General features: G+C 43.8%; 1 protein-coding gene and 1 long non-coding RNA gene across 3 annotated transcripts in view; both read right to left on the bottom strand.

Moving 5' to 3' along the window:
• Positions 1-12,368, bottom strand: part of LOC111838545 (uncharacterized) — a 50,330-nt gene extending 37,962 nt beyond the window's left edge. Inside the window, exon 1 of the mRNA XM_023801614.2 lies at positions 12,111-12,368. Coding sequence (XP_023657382.2) covers positions 12,111-12,201 — 91 coding nt within the window. The 5' untranslated portion in view covers positions 12,202-12,368. The remainder of the gene's footprint in view (positions 1-12,110) is intronic.
• A 1,901-nt stretch (positions 12,369-14,269) lies between these two features.
• LOC140592719 (uncharacterized) lies at positions 14,270-19,151 on the bottom strand. Of its 2 annotated transcripts, none has more exons than XR_011993158.1 (3): positions 19,100-19,151; positions 17,004-17,120; positions 14,270-14,869 (listed from the first exon to the last, which is right to left on the bottom strand). It is a non-coding gene; the product is annotated as an uncharacterized lncRNA (long non-coding RNA). The 2 variants fall into 2 exon arrangements; XR_011993159.1 differs by having other exon boundaries at positions 18,950-19,136.
• Between the last annotated feature and the right edge of the window lie 291 nt (positions 19,152-19,442).

Below are 19,442 nucleotides of genomic sequence, written 5' to 3'. Positions count from 1 at the left end.
CGCCCATTTCTATGCAGATAGTCGTGGGTAATTTGCATATGTTCTCAACATTTAGAGTCTCCATTTAATATTCATTATATTTAACATTTATATTTACATTTAAGTTTTACATTTAACATTTAGATATAATTTAACATTTATATTTAGATTTAACTTTTATATTGACATTTACATTTAATATTTATATATAGACATACCATTTATATTTACATATGATAAACAATTTTGAAAATAATCTACACAGCAAAAAAAATCTGATGATCCACAACACCATTGACTTCAGCTAAATGCTATAAAATTGCACTAAATATTGAAAAAGTGGCAAGTACAAAAATGTTTAGTACCTTTAAAAACGGCGCCCCATATAACTATTTTCTCAAGATTCGACTCAGATTGAAATGTTCTTTGAACATTAAGGCACTCCCTCTGATCCAGAGAGTTCTCCACAGCCTCTGAAGTTGATTTTATATTTTTTCATCATTTTCATAGAGCTATCTCCTGTGGTCTTATAATAAGTGCCGACAGATGATTAATACAGCACCTTTGCTTTTCACACGTATTTGAGTGGGAGACATTTCTAATATTTTAATGTTACTTTGCCCCAGGGGGTTGGGTAGCCAGTTGACCTTGGACCCCCAGAGGGGTTTTGGGAGTTTTGGTTCCTCTCCTCCTTTGTCATCTGGCTTTCTTTATTTAATTTCTTTCCTTCCTTTTTCCTGTTCTGTATTACTCTCTCTAATGAGGTTTATTGTATCACAACACATGCATGTAAAATGGCTTGGGACGACTCTGTTGTGAAAGGCGGTATATAAAATAAATTGAATTGAATTTTTGAGTCTATGGTTACTGCAAGTGGGGTCTGGGTTATGTTTAATTCCTGGTGCCCCCCACATATCCCAGCAGTTGTAACCCTTGGTGGAGAGGGCAGTGAATCCTCAACAGTTAAATGAATGTACAGCTGATTATAGGTTTCCACTCAGGGGCCTGATGGGACATAATGTTCTGCAGGCAAACACATTTTAGCCATTTTGTCCTATAATTGAACTCTCTAATTGAAGCCTGTGGGCCCAATGCTCATGTTTAACTGTTCCCCTCCAACTGCAGTGACTGTGAGCAGACACTAACGGCAGCCTCTCACTGTGTCCGATACTTTCAATTGGGTAATGGGGCTGTATGTGTGTTTGTGTGTGTGTGTGTGTGTGTGTGTTGGGGGGCTCCCATTGGCTTCAGTGGAGTCATGCCCCTGGAAGTCACATGAGACTCCCAGTGGTTCTCAGAAAACCTGATGCACAGTATCATGAGAAACTAGGCATAGGAACAGAGTGGCATCTCTGAGAAACAGCTGCTTCATCTTCATTGCCTGCCCAGGCTTGTCTCCCATCTTCGTGACTACAGGCATTTTCACTCAAAGTGTTGAACCCTGCTATTGACCTTCATTTAATTCAGGATAACCTGTATTACCACCCCTGTGAGAAGGGGTGATTGACCTTCCCACACCATCAAATCCTATCCTGGGACCTCTGGAATATTCTTCAGTGCAGCTTTAAGATGGAGGATGTCTCCCTGATTCAGATCCCTCCGTGAAGTTCTGAGAATCACTTGGTATGAGTTGGGAGTGGTTGGATTTTGGAAATGAGTCAGTTTACGAAAATGGCTACTTGACGTGGAGGGGGACCTTTTCAATCTATCTTTCATTAATTGCTAAATAAAGTGTTAAACTGAACCTTTACGGTTAAGGGTACTTTGAAAGTGGTACTGTAAGAAGCACCTTTCTGTGAGAATGCACGTATCGGATTAGATAACCCCCCCCCCACCCCAGGTGAACAGCAGGCACTGAAAGCCAGCAGGTGGCTGAAATCAAACACTGTCTATTGTTTCTGTGGATACACTGAGCCCTATTAGAACTGAGTGTCTATAGGTGTCTTCATCCTACTCAAACCCTGTAAGACCAACCCTTAGGTGATGAGCATATGAATAACATTCATAAAGTAAGAGAAGAAGGGGATTTATCAACACTTCCTTTTTTAAAAGTGAACTTAAAAATACATTTTCGGATGTGGTAACATAATCTTCCTGAAATATAGTTACTTCCTGTCAGACACGTTTTTTTAATTATAGGGAGGGAGAAAAATGGCATTGATGAGGCAGTATGAGCCAGAGAAATGCTGTAAATCCAAGGAACGGAATTGAGTGAAGTACAAGGTCTTGAGGATTGAGTACTTTTTCCTTGGATACATTTTCACATTTATCTTGACATTAATGTATTTCTACTTCCCCCATGTTTTAACCTTATAGGTGCTCCCCCTGCTACATCAAAAACATCTTCAGCTCAGGTAACACGAACCATACCTGCTATTTGTAGAAAAAGGCTGCGTTCACATTGCTGGCATGTGATGTTAATGTTCTTATGAGGAGCATTCCCAGTCAACTCGGCACCCACCTACACATGTTGTGCTTCATCGCTTTTGAGGTGTCCCTGGCTTACAGGTCTAACTACCCAAGTGATGCACCCAGGTCAAGGGTCCAACGACCCATCCTATGACTTCAGTCTGTAATTTCAGCACTTATGCATGTCCTTAATTATTATGTCCCCTAAATCATAAATGTTTTGGACTTGTACTTATCTTGGCGGAGATGAGCTCCGAAATGTGAAATGAAAACACATCTGGAACATTTTTCCTGAAGTAAACACCACTCATAGCAGTCTGGAAATGTATCAGGAAATAGCAGGGAATGTAAACGACAGCTGTAACAACCGTTGCAACGGATGCAATAACATCCATCACTCTTGCCAATCTCAGTCACTGTACCAGTGAAGACTCTGTGACACAGTGACTAGCTGTACCCTGAGACTTGGTGACATCACCACGCTGCCGCCCATTAAGTCATCCCCAATCAACAGGTCACTGGGGGTACAGCCTCTGTCGCCACAGTCAAGCCAGAGGCCGCTGGAATGAGATCACAACTGTACTTCAAGTTAGACCCCATAAAGAAAAATCATTCAGCAGTAGAGATCCCATGAGAGGCTTTGTTTTCCACCTGAGTGAAGTTCACATCCAGCTCAATGAATGGAGAAAGAGAGAGAACATCACAGGTCATTTTAACCCTCTGGGGCCTGAGGCCTCTTTTCCACTTTAGGGGTAGTCTGACATACCTTGACATTTTTAAATATTTCACCTATTTAAAAAACATTTATCCCAAAGTGTTACATGTGCTTTTATTCAGCACAAACTCAGCACCAATAATCTGAGACCACTTAAAATGTTATTATTCTATTTTTTGTTAAAATCAACTTTAAACATATACTTTTCAAAAACCTATTTTCAGACATGCTGAGAAATTGTAAAAAGACATTTCTAGCTAAGACTTTTGAGCTCTGAAGCTTATAGACACAGGGGTTGGCTACACATAGGTGAAAGAGACATTCTGAAATTTTATGTGCTTTGATTACTAAAGTGTTAGAACTTTGGAGTGACACTTTTTTTGAAAGTCAGTGGCCTGCACAATGAATATTGATGGGATAGGTGTCCCCACACCTGTAGCAGTTTGCATACTGTCAATGGTCCATCAGTCTGGAATGTCACTGCACCCCACACCCATCACTTTGGAAAGGCAGTTTGAAACGCAAGAAAAGTAGCAACAATAAAATCCCTTTCACAGTTTATTGGTAGATGAAATGAAAAATGAAAAACTGTAACCATATAAATATAAAAAGCGATAAATATGATGCAGTGACCTCCAACTTCTCCTCAAGGTTCTCACTCTACCTGAAAATGTGCTTTTACTTCATGTTCTGTTTCATTTCTGATGAAGAGGTGCCTTAGCAGTCATTCTGGTGGTATGTCTTTCGCAATCATTTCTGAAAAACTAAACTTTCAACAAAATGCAATTTTAACGTCAAGATAATCCCAGACATTCCCAATCTGGAAAGTGGACATTTTATGAAAAGCATGGTTATGATCATTACCCTATACTCCACTGTGTCTATTTCAGTAACAGGACTTGCTGCTGTACAAAGATGTATGATATTTTATAATGTGTCAGTCCCACCTTGATACGCTATTGGTCTGATAAGGATGTTAAAAGTTGCTGCCAGACAGCGGTGTAATGTGAGATAGCCTGAGGATAGTGTTACCCTACAAGTTTCCATCTCTAAATTGAACTAGTTAAAATCTCATTTGGGTGGAAAAAAATGTGAACCCACATGTTGGCTAGTCAGCAACATACAGAATTAAAATGTCCCACTGAGAGGCCTCTTTCCAGAAATGGCATCTTCCTTAAATACAGGTTCCAGGCACCCGACAGTGTTCAGCCTGACTGGAGTAGTCACAGCAGGACGCTCACTGTGACAGGCAAATTAGTCTCTGTACTCAGATAGGGCAGCAGAAATGAGTCATAGCAGGATGCCTGTAGTGTCGTGACTCCTCTGAGTTGTCCTCAGTGGACAGTAAATATTACAGATGCGCACTATGGTGGCGCTACTGCTTTACACAGATCTATGAAGTTCAGTAACCAAGCAAATTCAGCTGGTAATACAGTACATACCTCTTAAATCTGTGAAAAGTACTTTGATTAGTACTGTCATTTAATACCATCGGTTAGTACCGTCACTCCTGTCAGTGACCACCCAGACACCTGATTTAATAAGTTCTGGATATTTCTTGAGCTAAACTGATACCCCAAAACACACATAGTGGCAGGGTCCCTGGAGGAGCCATGAGTTAGCAGGTGAAGTACAGTCTGTGCTGTCCACAGCTGGGTGCTGGTGGCTGAACCAGCTGTTTCACACAGCCTGAATGATGGCCCATGTGGTTTACACTCAAGCTAAGATGTCAAACTAAGCTATCATGTAAGCACACTATGTATTTTATAAAGCAGTGAATGGCATTGCACCAGAATACCTCAGAGATCTACTGGTCTGTTACAACCCTCCTTGCTTGCTTCAATCTCAAGGAGCATGATATCTATTAGTACCCAGAGTAGAATGAACTACAGAAGGCTATAGAGCATTGTCTTATACAGCTCCACAGCTGTGGAATGGTCTTCCAACAGAGGTTCGTGCTCACTCTCAATATTCAAATGTAGATTAAAAACACACTTTTTTAGTCAGCTTATTGGGACTCTAGTTCTAGCTCTAGATAACTGCTCACTCCCAGTTAGACCTATAGTGTGACGTGTAGTGCTGAGTGGGGATTGGTGCCATTGGCTTTGGATGAACTGAACTGTCAGCGCTGTCACTTTAGTTTCACACTCCCTCGTGGAATTGGAATGCTGATGTTTCAGGGACTCCCCATGCCTGTGTTCCCACCTGCCTCTCCCTCCTTTTTATGCTGCCATAGCCATATCTGCCAGAGCTTGCATATTGCACTCATCTAACTGTTTGCACCACCTCTAGTCTTCCCTACTTTGGCTAATTGTACATTTTATTTCCCCTACTCCTTCTGGGGTATGCTGCCTGGAGTCCCCAAATTATCAAGATATCCTGCCTACCGTGCTGCTTGCGCATCTCCACTACCTGTGGCATCTTTTGGGCTCCCCCTTTGAGTCTGGTTCCTCCCAAGTTTTCTCCCTTCTAGGGAGTTTTTCCTTGCCACTGTCACCTCTGGCTTGCTCATATATACAGTATATATACACAGTGGTATCTCAGAACTCGAATTTAATCCGTTCAGAACTCCGAATCGAATTCTAAAAAGTTCGAGTTCTGATAGAATTTTCCCCATAAGAAATAATGGAAAACCAATTAATTGGTTCCCGGCCCCAAAAAATTACACCTAAATATGTTGTTTTTTAGCATTTAAACACAAAATGAACCAGCATATACTGTACTAAACTAAGCACATTTATCAAAACAGTCATTTGTAAAGTAAGAAAATAAATGTATCCAAACAATGTGTAAAGTTAAAAAAAAAAAACGTGTCCTGCCCCGATTGTCCGCTCCTTCCGTGTGCCACGCCCCCTCGTTAACCCCGTGTGGAATCCCCATGTGATCAGCTGTTTCTGGTTGTTTTCATTAGCCCTCTGTATTTCGTCCGCATTTCAGTTTGTTTCCCCAGTCCGGTCATTGTATTGTCCGTCTGCGTTTTGCCTGCCTTACCTGTAATTAAACCCAGTTTTCCCCGATACCCTGACGTCTGCGCCTTTGTCTCTGTTCCGTCCCCACTCAGCAATATTATTATAATTAAATGTATTAATGGTTTATTATTAATATTAAAATAATGAATAAGAAATCTTTATTTTTAAATATATTTCATTATATAATAATTACTGTTACTGTCTATCGTTGCCTAAATGTATTTTTACTGTCTAAATATATGTATTCAGCTAGTGTAAACATGCACGATGCTCTCACAGTGAATGCGAGGCTGAGACTGAAGCGTCACCCTTTGTTTCCGCTGAGAGATGTGCGTGTTTCATTCATTTCCCCATGCTTACAAGTTATCTTAGGTCAGTGTTCACGGTTTGACTTCTGAGATTCAGAGCTCTAGGTAATTTTTTTTCGAACTGGTTGGTTCGATTTTTAAGAAATTCGAGTTATAATGAGTTCAAGAACTGAGGTACCACTGTGTGTGTGTGTGTGTGTATATATATATATGCCCTGAAGAGGGGTAGTCAGGTAGGGCGGGAGGGACCAGCAGCACCCTAAGCCCCCTCTGCCTCCTCTGAGACCTCCAGTCGCCATTCGCTAAAAATACGCTTCACAAGAGAATAATATGTATTTTTTAGCCCGCAATCTTTTAAACATCTGTCTGACTCCCAGGCCAAACAGCGATTTAGGTTAGGGAGGAGGCTAGTTTTGTGGGCTACTTTTCAGGGATGGAAAAGGAGCATTGCTCACTGACTTTATTTAATCCCCTGGAACAAAATCAACCAGCAAATTTCTCCTTATATCTTTTAACAGACTTTTCCTACTTCAAATCTAGAAATCTGATGAGATCCTCATACAAACACAGGTCACTGTGTGCCCAAAAGCCTCTTAATGCACTAAAATAATTAAATAATCATGACTTTGCATTAGAGATCAAAAGGGTTGTGGACTCTTCGCTAATAATGTATGAAATGCACATTTTGAAAATAAAAAAGGTTCTTTGTCAGCATTGCCAGGAGCACATCAGGAGTAAGATGTACAGAAGCTTTCCATGATGAAGGCTGGTATTTTCTAACAGCTAAATTGGGTTTTTTACCCAGCAGGGGGGTTGTTTGAGTATTTGAAGTGCCGTAACTTGGTCACACCTAAATTCACTGAAACAGCAGAAGCCTTTGGAAACATAATGGTGTGAATGGCTTCCTGTGTAGGAGAATCTGCTTGAACATTTTACCTCTCCCATGACAAGCGACACAGTGACCTGCCTCTGATACAATGACCTGCCCCGATACAGACAAACGTTAATAAAAAGAAGCTGTTCTTTCCACACCTTGCCAATCACCACAGCTGCTCATAAAAGAGTGAATCTAATTAACTCTCAATCTAACCTCATAACACTGCCAGAGCGGCTTGAGGTGGGTAAAGGAATTACAAGCAAATATGTATTAAGCCTGTGAATGACCCTGAAACGTAATTAAGAATAAACATGTTGGCCTTTGATAAATGACCCAGAAAGCTGAGAATTTAGCTTGTTTTTCTAAGCACTAGGCTAGATAAATAACTGCTGTTCCTTAAGAATAGATCAGCTTCTAATGCAGCTGCTTAAGTGGACAGTAAATCAGCATGTCCATGCTGCTTGGGTAATTTACAGAAGAGGTTATGGATGATGAAGTCAAAGCAGGTGAGGCAGCTGCTCAAGGACCCTGCTAGTGTGGCATTCAGAGGGGGATCCAGCAGGACACCAGCCTTCACCATCATGTCACACCACAGTCCTTCACCCACAGGTCTCCACCCACAGGCCCCTATGGCACAGGACCCCACCCACAAACCTCTATCCACAGGCCCCTACGCCACAAGCCCCCACCCACATGCCTCCACTCACAGGCACCAATGCCACAGAGTTATGGTTGTCCAGGGATGATTGAAAGGAATGTGATTTTCCATTGGGCAGTTGGTTAAAGGGGACAGTGGAGGCACTTTGGAGGTATGGTGGGTCCCCAACATCTGTGCTGCCCCTTTCAGCCCCCCATTGAGGTCACATTTCTGAATCCTGGCTTTTCTGGGTGATGATGGAGTGACACACTAAGAGATAGGTGTGACTCATACTTATTGCGTGCCAGCAAGCATCTCCCAGCTGATGTATCACAGGAACAATCTGCTGCCTATGTGTACGGCTGAACATTGCCGTAATACTGTAAGAATGAGGACCCATGTTGTTGCTCAGTCCAAACAGTATTCTGGTTCTCCTTAACTCAAAGCAGTGTCTTCCAGGAATACAAATTGTTCATGGCTGAACACTGAGGAGCCCTGCTCTTATTAGGCTAACTGCTGCGGCCTGAGTAAAGGCTGGAACATCTTCCGGTCCATGAGTTTAACTGTGACTGATGTTTAAAACAGTGAGACAGCCCACCTTCCAAAAACTAATATCTCAGCTTTTTGGGGCATTTTATGACTGGACTTCTTGGCAGACTGCACCATGTAAAACGCAAAATTGATTAAACATGTTCTAGCAGCTGAGGAAAGCAGGTAAAGTGCCTTAACAGGCCTGAGAGTATTTGGGGAGGGGTGGTTGGGTAGTAGCTAAACCAGCTGTACAAATTTTCCCAGCTCCTCTTGCAGAGAATGACGTATCATTTTCCATGCAGCAATACCTTCACACCCTTTCACTTTTGTCTTCAAGTTGCCCATACTGTAGATTTTCCAGGACTTTCTACCACAAAGGAAATGGCCATGTTCTTGAGAAGGCATAGTCCAGTGCCCATGGTCTTGTGCTTCACCACGGTGTGTCCAGATTATTCCCACTAATGGTGTCAGTACACTTTACACGCATTTTGAATCTATTTGGACTACAGGGCAAATGTTCATTGCACTAAACGGACTATGGTGGGAATACAATATTTCCAGCAATGGCTGGAATCAATCTAAGAAGTGATCTAACACAGCCGTTAGCCCCATAATTCAAATACTGGTTTGACGCTGGAAGTTAAAATGCCTACTTTATGACTAACATGCTTTAGGAGGAGGGAGTCTCACAGCACTTGGAGAAAGGTATTTGGTTTGTATGCTATTTAATCCTCAGGATAAAAACAGGAGTAAACTGTGCACATCTCCACACAGTACAGATATTCTGATTTCACAGTGGTGAACATGCTGAACAGATTCAAATTGGACTAAAGCAGCTTCACATTGGAATTAAACAGATTCATAGACGACTGAAGCAGATTCACAACTGACTAAAGCAGATTCACAGACGACTGAAGGAGATTCACAGCCAGCTAAAGCAGATTCACAGCTGACTGGAGCAGATCAACATCAGAATCAAGCAGACTGACATTTGACTGAAGCAGATTCACCTCACAATTAAGCCTATTTACAGCTGACTGAAGCAGATTCACAATTGGCTGAAGCTGATTCACAGTCGACTAAAGCAGACTCAGAGCCAACTAAAGCAGATTCACAGCTGACTGAAGCAGATTCGCATCAGAATTAAGCAGATTCACAGTCAACTAGAGCAAATTCACAGCCGACTGAAGTGATTTAAAAAGGCTAAACCAGATGCTGAAAGTATGAAGCTGATAGGCTGTGATCTTTGGACCCCATGGCCACGCTAAGCTGCTGTCACATGATCTTTGCCTGTTCCAGCCTCAGAGACTATGACCATATGTTTTCCCCTACAGACACCTCCTTGGCTTCCAGACCTTTGTGTACATATTGTATAAATAACTCTCAGTACCCTTCACAGTTTTTATGAAAAAATGCTGTAAGTAACAGAAAAATGTTCATAAGTGCTATTGCTTTTAACAACGGACATATGATCCAGTCCCTGGCAGCACAGGTACAAGACTGTGGGACACTCTGCACTGGATGCCGGGCTGTGTGGACACATGCACAAGTGTACATGAATGCACACTTTGGGTAATTCTGAGGCATGAGTTACCTCTGTGTCTTTGGATTGCTGGAAGAAAATGTTGTACTCCGTGGAAACCCACGTGATATGGTGAAAACATGCAAACTCCACATACATATAACGTGGGACTCAAATCCCCAACCATGGATATGTGAGGTAGCTACCTGGTGAAACCCCAAATTCACCAATCACTATTGTCCACAGAATTCTGTCCCTCATGACTGCTCACTGAACACCATCGGCCCATTGGATATGATCCATGGCACATTTGCACATCAACTGCTCTGACTGGTCGCAGGCTGGCTGTCTGCCTTTGCAGCTGCCTGCTCCCTAGCTTTTTTTGGGCTACTGAGACCTCCTTATACAGCACTTCCCCCACATAGCTGTTGCTTTGTTTCTGGGGGGGCTGGAGTCCAGCTGCATTCTGACCACAAAGAGCCATGATCAAACCCCAGCCTTTATCCTCAAGAGCCTTTGACCTCTGTGCAAGGGGCCTCTGTAATTGAGCCTGAAATAGAGGGGTGTGTTCTGCGGCTGTCCTCTCCAAGGGCCAAACTGATTTTTAGAAGATTGTTGTGGAAATGACCTTTGCTCGATTTAGGTATAATGGTGGTCAAAGCAGCTGGCTGCGAGCAGTACTTGCAAACACGGATGGACCTAATTTCTATGCTGGATCCCTGGGTGGGTCTAACAGATGCTGGGCAGGGCTCTGAGCTAGTCAGCAGCTGGAGAGAGGTGACACCAAACCTCAGTGGCGTCTTATAGCCCAAGAAATGTTCCAAGTTATAAAATGCTATTTACTGAAATAACAGCCTGCCCTCTTAAGAGAGAAAATGTCATGTTAGCATTCAGATGGTGAAATGCACACAATTGCATCATTTTAGAAGACTGCGCAGTCAACACATGGTTAGACCTCTTAGAGCCCTCAGATTCCACCCTGCAATGTTTAGTACACTGGCTGTACAGCATAACCAATCAGAATCATTATACCTGATTGTTCTAAATGCTGTTTCGCTCTTAGACAAATTTATAGGGAATGTCTTTCATTTTTATTTTTAACAAAAATTAAGCTACAGTTATGGGTCTACTTTAAAGTGCTTTGCATTGTTTGCATTGCATTGTTGTGCTTCAGTTGGTCTCGTCATCTTTAAATTGGTCAAAGGGGCCCAACCAGGGGGAACTCCCATAGGGGCTGAGTGTCTGAATGCCTGTATGGAGTTGGAGATGCCAGAGAGGAGGCATAGATTAATCAGCCTGCTTCACTGTGGTTCCAGACAGGGCTTCACTGCAACTCCTGACAGGTCTTCACTGCAGTTCCATGCAGGCCGTGCATTCAGCGCTTACAGAAAGCAGGTTATAAGAGTAATGCTCTGTACTTTCCATGATGTCATGGGGCAGTGTGGAAAATATAATGTAACAACAAGGGCGGTGGGTGTAAAACACAGAGAGGCAGCCACGGGGCAGGGTCCTCATGCCTGTCTGCCATTTTCAGTATATTCCAGACGAATCTTTGCTTTGTTACAGTTTTTGTCTGTGTGGCGCCCATCTGTGCCACATTAAATAGCATGCTGTTCCTCCACGAGCCTGAGAGGGACTGGATGGGAAGCCCGATGGGAGGGAGGCAGCAGGGGCTTCTGGAGAATGTCTTTGGTTGACAAGTAATGAGCCCAATGGTATCACAAGAGAGTGAATAGGCAACCATTTGAGAGACACCCGCTTAGCACAAGCCCAGAATCTGCCCCCTGCTCTCATGCAGTTTTGGATCAAAAACATAAAACAAGTGAACAAGAAATCACAAAGCAGAGGTAAAGATGTTACTTGTACCAAGAGGTGATAGTGGCCCTCCAGTTGGGCATTTAAGAGGACTTCACACAGCCCCTGCTCTCATGTTTAACCAATAAATATAAAACCTGAACATGATAAATCATCAATAATAGCTGCAAAAATATTAAGGAGGATAACATTATAATGAAGTATCAAGCCACAATTTGTTCCTGAAGAGCATAATCCCATTCCAGTCAAAAGACTAATCGATGTTTTACATGGCCAGTGTTTTTCCTCAGACATACTGGGATCTCATATATGTAAATCACCACATAACAACAAGAGGCACTTACTCACCACTGTTCCCTTCCTGGCCCCTCGAAAACAAAACCTGAGTGATGGAAACAGTGAGAAACAGCAGAGTCCTGGAGTGCGGAGATATCAGCATGTCTGTGAGAAAGACATGTGCTTTCCTCGTGTGAAGAGAGAGCAAGAAGAGGAGGATGAACAGCCGATCGCTCCACCATGCAGGCACTGTATGATCCCCTGCCTGTTTGCAGCAGACCCAGCCCAAACTGAGTGGGGGGGTATGCGTGTGTGTGTGTGTGTGTGTGTGGGGGGGGGGTTACAGCTTTAAATAGGAATGCTAGCAGCTCTTCTCCTCCTCCTCCTCCTCCTCATCCCGTGGAAGCTCTGTGGTAATCACCCCCTCTCAAACATCTGTGGTGAACACACCCGCCATAAAATGGCCAGGCTGTCTCTCATGCAGCTTTTGCATACATTGTCACCCGAAGGCTACAGTGCTTCCATGATGTTGAGCACTGCGAGAACATTCACAGAACATTCTAGCTGTGTTTGTGGGTGAGCTGGGGTTAAAGCTCTTCCTGGACTAGTTGCTTAGCAGCACCATAAAGTCCTGTTTTACTGCAGTCATTTATTACAGCAGTCCCAAAAGTGACTGGGAGGCATTTTTAGGAGAAAATGACTGAAAGCGCCCCCAATTTGATCAATATTACTGTGATGAGATTCAGTGGAGGCTGAAATGTGTGTTTCCAGTGGATGTGGACAGCTGATGATAGTATTGAGAATTTCATTCTTCTTTGTATGTAATTTTAGCACAGAGGAAATGCTGATGGTTTGCTAGACTGACCAGTAGAGAAGGAAGTTTTACCATCAGGCTTGTTGATGTGCTATGTGCCTCATTTCTTACTTACTAAACTCATAGAAAGCAACATTATATATTAAAGCTACACTGGGGATGAAGCGTTAGCTTGTTACTGTTTCCACAGGCAGATGGCTTTGTTGATATTGTGTAATATCTGTGGTCTAGCAAATATTCACAAGACTGACTGGCATGGAAACTGTGGAGAAAAAACTGTCCTCTTCTCATTTGCGTGCTACGAAGCCTGCATTTTTGGGGGGTGAGGGGTGGGAGTCATACATGTGTTTGTCAGATGCTTATCTAGTTTTTATAAGACTTTCCTCCCCCATGAATATAAACCCCTGCCTGTATGACATCATTCTTTCCTAATTTATTTTAGGCATTTGAATTATGCTCTGTGTAATTAATGTGCTGAACTGAATAACATTGATACAGCTTGTTAAAACTGCTGAGTGTACTGATCCACAGACCATCTCTCACAGAGCTATCACAGTCTGTTGTTATGTTTGGGAGTCTCTCTTGGGGCTGTGAGTTTTTTATGCATTGAATGTGGGGCCTACATTTCCAGCAGTTGAATTAAATTTTCTTGGTATACTTAAAATGCACTGCAAGTTTCCCTTGTTTTTGTGTATCCCACTTGCTAATTTCAGCTGGCACAAATTACTCTAATTAAACTATAAATGACCAAAGTTTGGTTTTTCTGTATTGCTATCATAACAAGATTGACACCATTGCACTTTTTAGACACCAGTCCATGTTAGAAAGGTTTTCACAGCTCAGAGGTGGGAATGTTGACCTTTGAAGAATTTAAAATCTCCCCATGGGATGTACTATTTCCTCAGCAGGGGTGGAATTTGTCATTCAGATTGTTCCAAAGTTAAGGGCACATCTGCTAGTCAGAAAGAGGAGTGCTGTTGATCGCAGGCTGTCACTCAGGCTGAGTGAATCACTTGTACTAAGACATCCTTTACAGACTCAGTCAGGAAGGTGGCTCTGGATTTGCAATCAACAGCACCTAAATTAGCATAAAATGGTTAAAACTGTTCCCACTCTGTTCCCTTGGCTGTACATCAGAACTAAACCACATTTGTGCTCTGGGTTTTATGACGGGAGAGCTGGCCTCACTGTCTGCACAGTGTGGGGGTGGGGGTGGGGGTGGGGGGGTAATTGTAAAAACTCATTAATATGTGGCCCTCTCCACCTGCAGGGATCACTACCCCCCGTTTATCACTTCCAACTACGCCACCTACTCTTGATTGAGCAGGAAATTAGTGCCCCTTAACTAGCCCCCTCCATAAGGGATCACCCTGCACTGGAAGTGTTTAAAATAAATGAACCGCTGGAGGTGCAAAAGCAATGGACACAATACTTTATTTACAGGATTGTCACAAAAACCATTAAAACTGGATCCATATCCTCACATATACTGAGATTGTCACATTACAAAACACTCTCCGTGCCATAAAATTAATCTTAGCGGCAGAGAGATCCACCTTACGACTTCCGGGGTGGTATCCTTCAAACCTGGGTTAATCTACTCCCAAACCCCCTTATAATCAACACAGAAATCACACTCATGCAATATCGCACGGAAAAGCACTCCTGATCCTGAAATGTTACAATAGCACAAACATGCAAAGTACTGAGGATAGGATCCCCCCCTCCCCCAATGGGCAGATATTACTGTGCACCCACTTTCAAAACCTTTTGCCGAAGCAGTGATTCACAGGCACGGAAAAGTAAACAATGTAACACATAGCCTTATCATAAACCTGGGAAAAACAGTGGTTGTACTGTAAGGAAATCAACCAAAAGATCGTGAGATGCATCCGAAGCAGGCCTCGCTGGAAAGAGCTCCGTCGCAGAAGCCAAGCCCAATGTAGTCCTCAACTCTACTGGAGATCCACTCAGGCACGCAATGCTCATGCTGGCCTTCACCGTACAGCAACGACACCTAGATAGGGAGAATAGCAATAGCTTTTCTAGTACACTAAACAATTACACCATTGTCACGTCCCGCTTCCCTTCTGCACACCTTCATCCAAATGACACCACAAGCAAGATTACCTACCAGAATTAACTCAGTGTCATTCACACACACCAGCCGCACACTAACCCCGGATCCACACAGACCAAAAAAATCACAATGCACACCACACATAAGATCACAATAATTCCACAGTAACCAACACAGTACCAAACGATTCAAACCTGCCGCAGCTTCACTCCTTCCGACTGCCCCTGCTTGCAGCTGAATTGAAACGCCTTTGAACGACCAGAATTACCATCATATAGTGTATACTCTTCTCACTCACTCCTGGGTTCTAAAGTCCCACTCGTTACATCCACCCCGGCACTCAAAGGTCACCATCCTAGTGACCTATCTTTCCCACTCCTTGGAAAGTACCACCAGCTGAGTGGTTAGGAGACCAAATCCCATCCATACCAACCAGGTACTACACTACTGATCGAGGCAGGTTAAACGGATTAGAATGATACCCTGCTGTAACACAAGCAGACCGGCAGACCTCTCCCATGCCCTGTTCCTTTTTGACCCCGATACGCCACCACCGCCTCCAACTGCCCTCGTGCATCCTTATAGACTGAGGCCAGATGTTTCTGATGCGCGGTAATCCAATCACCAGCCTCAACCCCAACTGCCTCTTCCTGCTCCATCCCTAAGAGAGCATCAATAGGTAGCTGGGGTTTCTGACCAAACATCAATTCATATAGTGAGTGACCTATCGAGTGATGAACAGTGGTATTGTACGCAAACAATACCTGAGGTAAGTGCACAGGCCACCATCTCTTCTTTTCAGGAGACAGGGTACGCAAGAGATTGTGTAAGGTCCTATTAAATCTTTCGCACTGCCCATTTCCTGTAGGGTGATATGGGCTAGTGCGAGACTTTTCAACCCCATACATCAGTATGAATGCGCCTTGGAACCCCAAATGTATAAAACCACTTCTCCGTCAGCACTCGTACCATAGTACTTGCTTTCTGGTCCGGTGTGGGGTATGCTTGTGTAAACTTAAAAAAGACATCTGTAATCACCAATAGGTTTTCAGACCCATCACTGGCCTGCTCTAATGTTGTAAAATCCAAAGCTAGGACCAACAACGGTTTTGAAGCCATCAGGCTGCCCATAAATGTCCTTACCTTAGGTTGAACCACATTGGCTGCTACACACCGAGCACAATTCTGACACCACTGTTCAATATCTCGATGCATAAATGGCCAATAGCCACATTGTCAAACCAGGCTAGTGGTACGTTCCACGCCTTGGAGCCCATGATTATCATGGAGTCTAGTCAATATTGCTGTTTGTAAAGCCTGGGGCACTAGCAATTGCAAAACCTGCTCACCCCCACCCGGCACCTGGACGGCTTGATACAACACCCCCTCGTTCTCCATGATTCGAGCCCATTGCCTAACTAATTCTATAACAGTGGGGGATTCCTGGATCCTCTCCTTTCCTGTGGGGGCAAAGCCCCTCTGCCAGTAGCGCATAAAAGCACTAATCACAGGATCTATAGATTGCAATTTCCTCAAATCAGCCTTATCCCGATTCAAGACAGCATCTACCACTGATCTTGAAATCGAACAGGGCCAGCTGTGAGGCCCAACGATGTTTTACCGCCCCAAGCTCGCAGTCTGCAGATAACAAAGGGGATTATTGTCCGTAAATACCATGAATGAAGTACCCAAAAGGTATTCACGGAATTTTTCTGTAACAGCCCACTTCAAGGCAAGCAACTCCAATTTCATTGCACTATAATTTAACATATTCTGCTGTCGGTCTCAAACCTCGACTAGTGTATGCAATTAGACGTCGTTGCCCCTCTTGATCCTGAGAGAACACTGCACCTAATCCCAAATTACTAGCATGAACCTCCAACACAAAAGGCTTCAAATAGTCAGTATATCCTAACGGAGCACTAACTAACCTGCCCTTCAATGTCTGTAAAGCCTGTTCATAACTCTCATCCCAATGATCCTGAAAAGAACCATTGGGTTGAACTTGTGTTTTCCTCCGCCCCGGCTGCAGCTTTGCCCCCAGTTTATGTACTGTAAAGGGGCCACATACCTCGCAAACGGTGATAGTATGATGCAAAATCTAAAAATGATGGCAGCTGAACAACCGTTGTTGGAGTCCGCTACTCCTTCAACGCACGGATCTTCTCCGGGTCTGTCGTCACACCAGCTGCAGAAATGACATGTCAAAGATACTTAACTTCGGGTTGAAAAAACTGGCACTTACTAAACTTCTGTTTCAGCCCCTGTTGCTGGAGTCGCTTCAGGACCAGCACCAACCGCTGAAGGTGCTCATGAAACAATGTGGAAAAAACCACCACATCATGTAAATATAGTACTAAAGACTGAAAGCTTTGATCACCAAAAATCCTTTCCATGAAACGCTGAAACGTCCCAGGTGCATTGCACAAACCAAATGGCATTCGATTAAACTCAAAAGTCCAAACGGCGTGCAAAATGCGGTTTTGGCTTTATCTCGCTCAGCAACCGGCACCTGATTATACCCACTGGGAAGATCTAGTGTTGAAAACCATTTGTCTCCAGAAAGAGCATCTAGGGACTCTTTAATCCGAGGCAACGCATATGCATCCCTTCTTGTTTTAGCGTTCAATTGGCGATAATCCACACAAAGGCGTATAGTACCATCCTTCTTCTGGACAACCACAATTGGAGATGAATATGGGCTACAACTAGCATACACTACCCTATGCTCTAACAACCCCTGAATATGAGCCTTCACCAGGTCGTACTGTGATGGGGAGAGGCGCCGATAATGCTACCACACTGGCACATCATCCACCACTGGAATCTCATGTTCAATCAAATTAGTACAACCTATATCTCCTTCTCCAGAACTGAAAACGTCATGGTACCACTCCAACAAGGCTCTAGCCTCCCTCTCTTGCGTCAGGGTCAGATTAGGCTGTCACTTCAGCCAAGCCTTGTACAACCTGAGGCATTGACTCAATAGCATGTATATATGCTACCTGACCACAATAATCCTCTTGCTCCTGGAACCCAATAGGTTGACTAGTCACCTGAACTTCAGCCACATGCAGATCTCCTAACACCATTTTAGGTGCCAACCAAACATCTTGCAGACCTACATTGACTACCGGGACACAAACGTTGCCATCACCCATAGGGAGCAATGCACTAGGAACAAGCAGACCTGAAGGCAATTGATGTCCACAGGGTCCAGCAAAGTAGAAGAAACCATAGGAGCCAGCCCTTGTCGGCACGCTGCTTTCACTAACTTAAGGGACCCAGCAGGGACACACACTGAAGACCCTGGGGGCACCACAACCTTACCCAAAACCCCAGAGTCAGACACCCGATCAAAAGTTTCACAATCTGCCAGCACCTGCTGCCATACTTTACCTGCCATCTGAACAGACGGAGAGTGACACAATGTGGCCCCATGCGCTTGGAAAAGCTCCTCATAGCAACCACTCAGGACATTCATGCCTAAAAGCCCCGGCACAGACTCTTTACGCTGTCTAGCTCCTACATCAATTGGATCTTTCACTACTAACACTCCTCTCTGAGGCAGCACCTTGCCCATAACATCCACGTCCAGTTCCACATAACCCATATAGGGGATGTCTAATCCATTAGCAGCCTTCAACTGCAACCAACTACACGGCTGTATCTGACCCTGAAGCTGGGACTGAAAGTGTCTCTTAAAAAATGTCTCTGTCATAGTCGTCACCATTGACTCAGTGTCCAGAAGAGATGGAACCACTACGTGCCTCCACTACCGGACATTAGCCAATCAACATAGAACACAACACAGATGGTAACGGTAACTTTTGCAGTGAGCCTATATGGCCCCCTCCCAGCACCTGGCTCCCAAAACCGGAGGGCACTAGTTTTCCAATGGCCTTGACGCAATAGCCCCAGCCTCGATACGGTTTTGACCAACGATATCTCTCCTTCCCTGTAACTGTACACATCTTACATTGTACCGCAGCACAAATAATTCAACATGCAAAGTACCTGTGGCCACCATGCAGGCTGAAGATAGGATCCCCCCCTCCCCCCAACTGCCGCAACGGGCAGATATTACTGTGCACCCACTATCAAAACCTTTCTGCGAAGATCACATAAGATCACAATAATTCCAACGCAGTACTGAACGATTCAAACCTGCCGCGGCTTCACTCCTTCCGACTGCCCCTGCTTGCAGCTGAATTGAAACGACTTTGACCGACTGGAATTACCGTTAAATATACTCTCCTCACTCACTCCTGGGTCCTAAAGTCCCACTCGTTACAAATACCTCAGGTTCAACAGACTTACTGTATTCTGTGTAGAACATGAATTCAGAGGAATTTACCATGAAGTTTAATACTGGACAATTCAGTACAAGGCAACTGAGGACTGGGGCCAGCTGGCTTTAATAATGTAGACTGTAGGACATTTTGGCAGCCATCCTGTTTCTGTGCAGGACTGAATGCATAGACAGAGGTGAATGCATAGACAGATACAG

This window comes from Paramormyrops kingsleyae, chromosome 1 (genome assembly GCF_048594095.1).
Source record: "Paramormyrops kingsleyae isolate MSU_618 chromosome 1, PKINGS_0.4, whole genome shotgun sequence".
NCBI classification, from domain to species: Eukaryota; Metazoa; Chordata; class Actinopteri; order Osteoglossiformes; family Mormyridae; genus Paramormyrops; species Paramormyrops kingsleyae.
The sequence above is the reverse complement of the archived record's forward strand: the minus strand, read 5'-3'. Positions and strand labels throughout refer to the sequence as shown.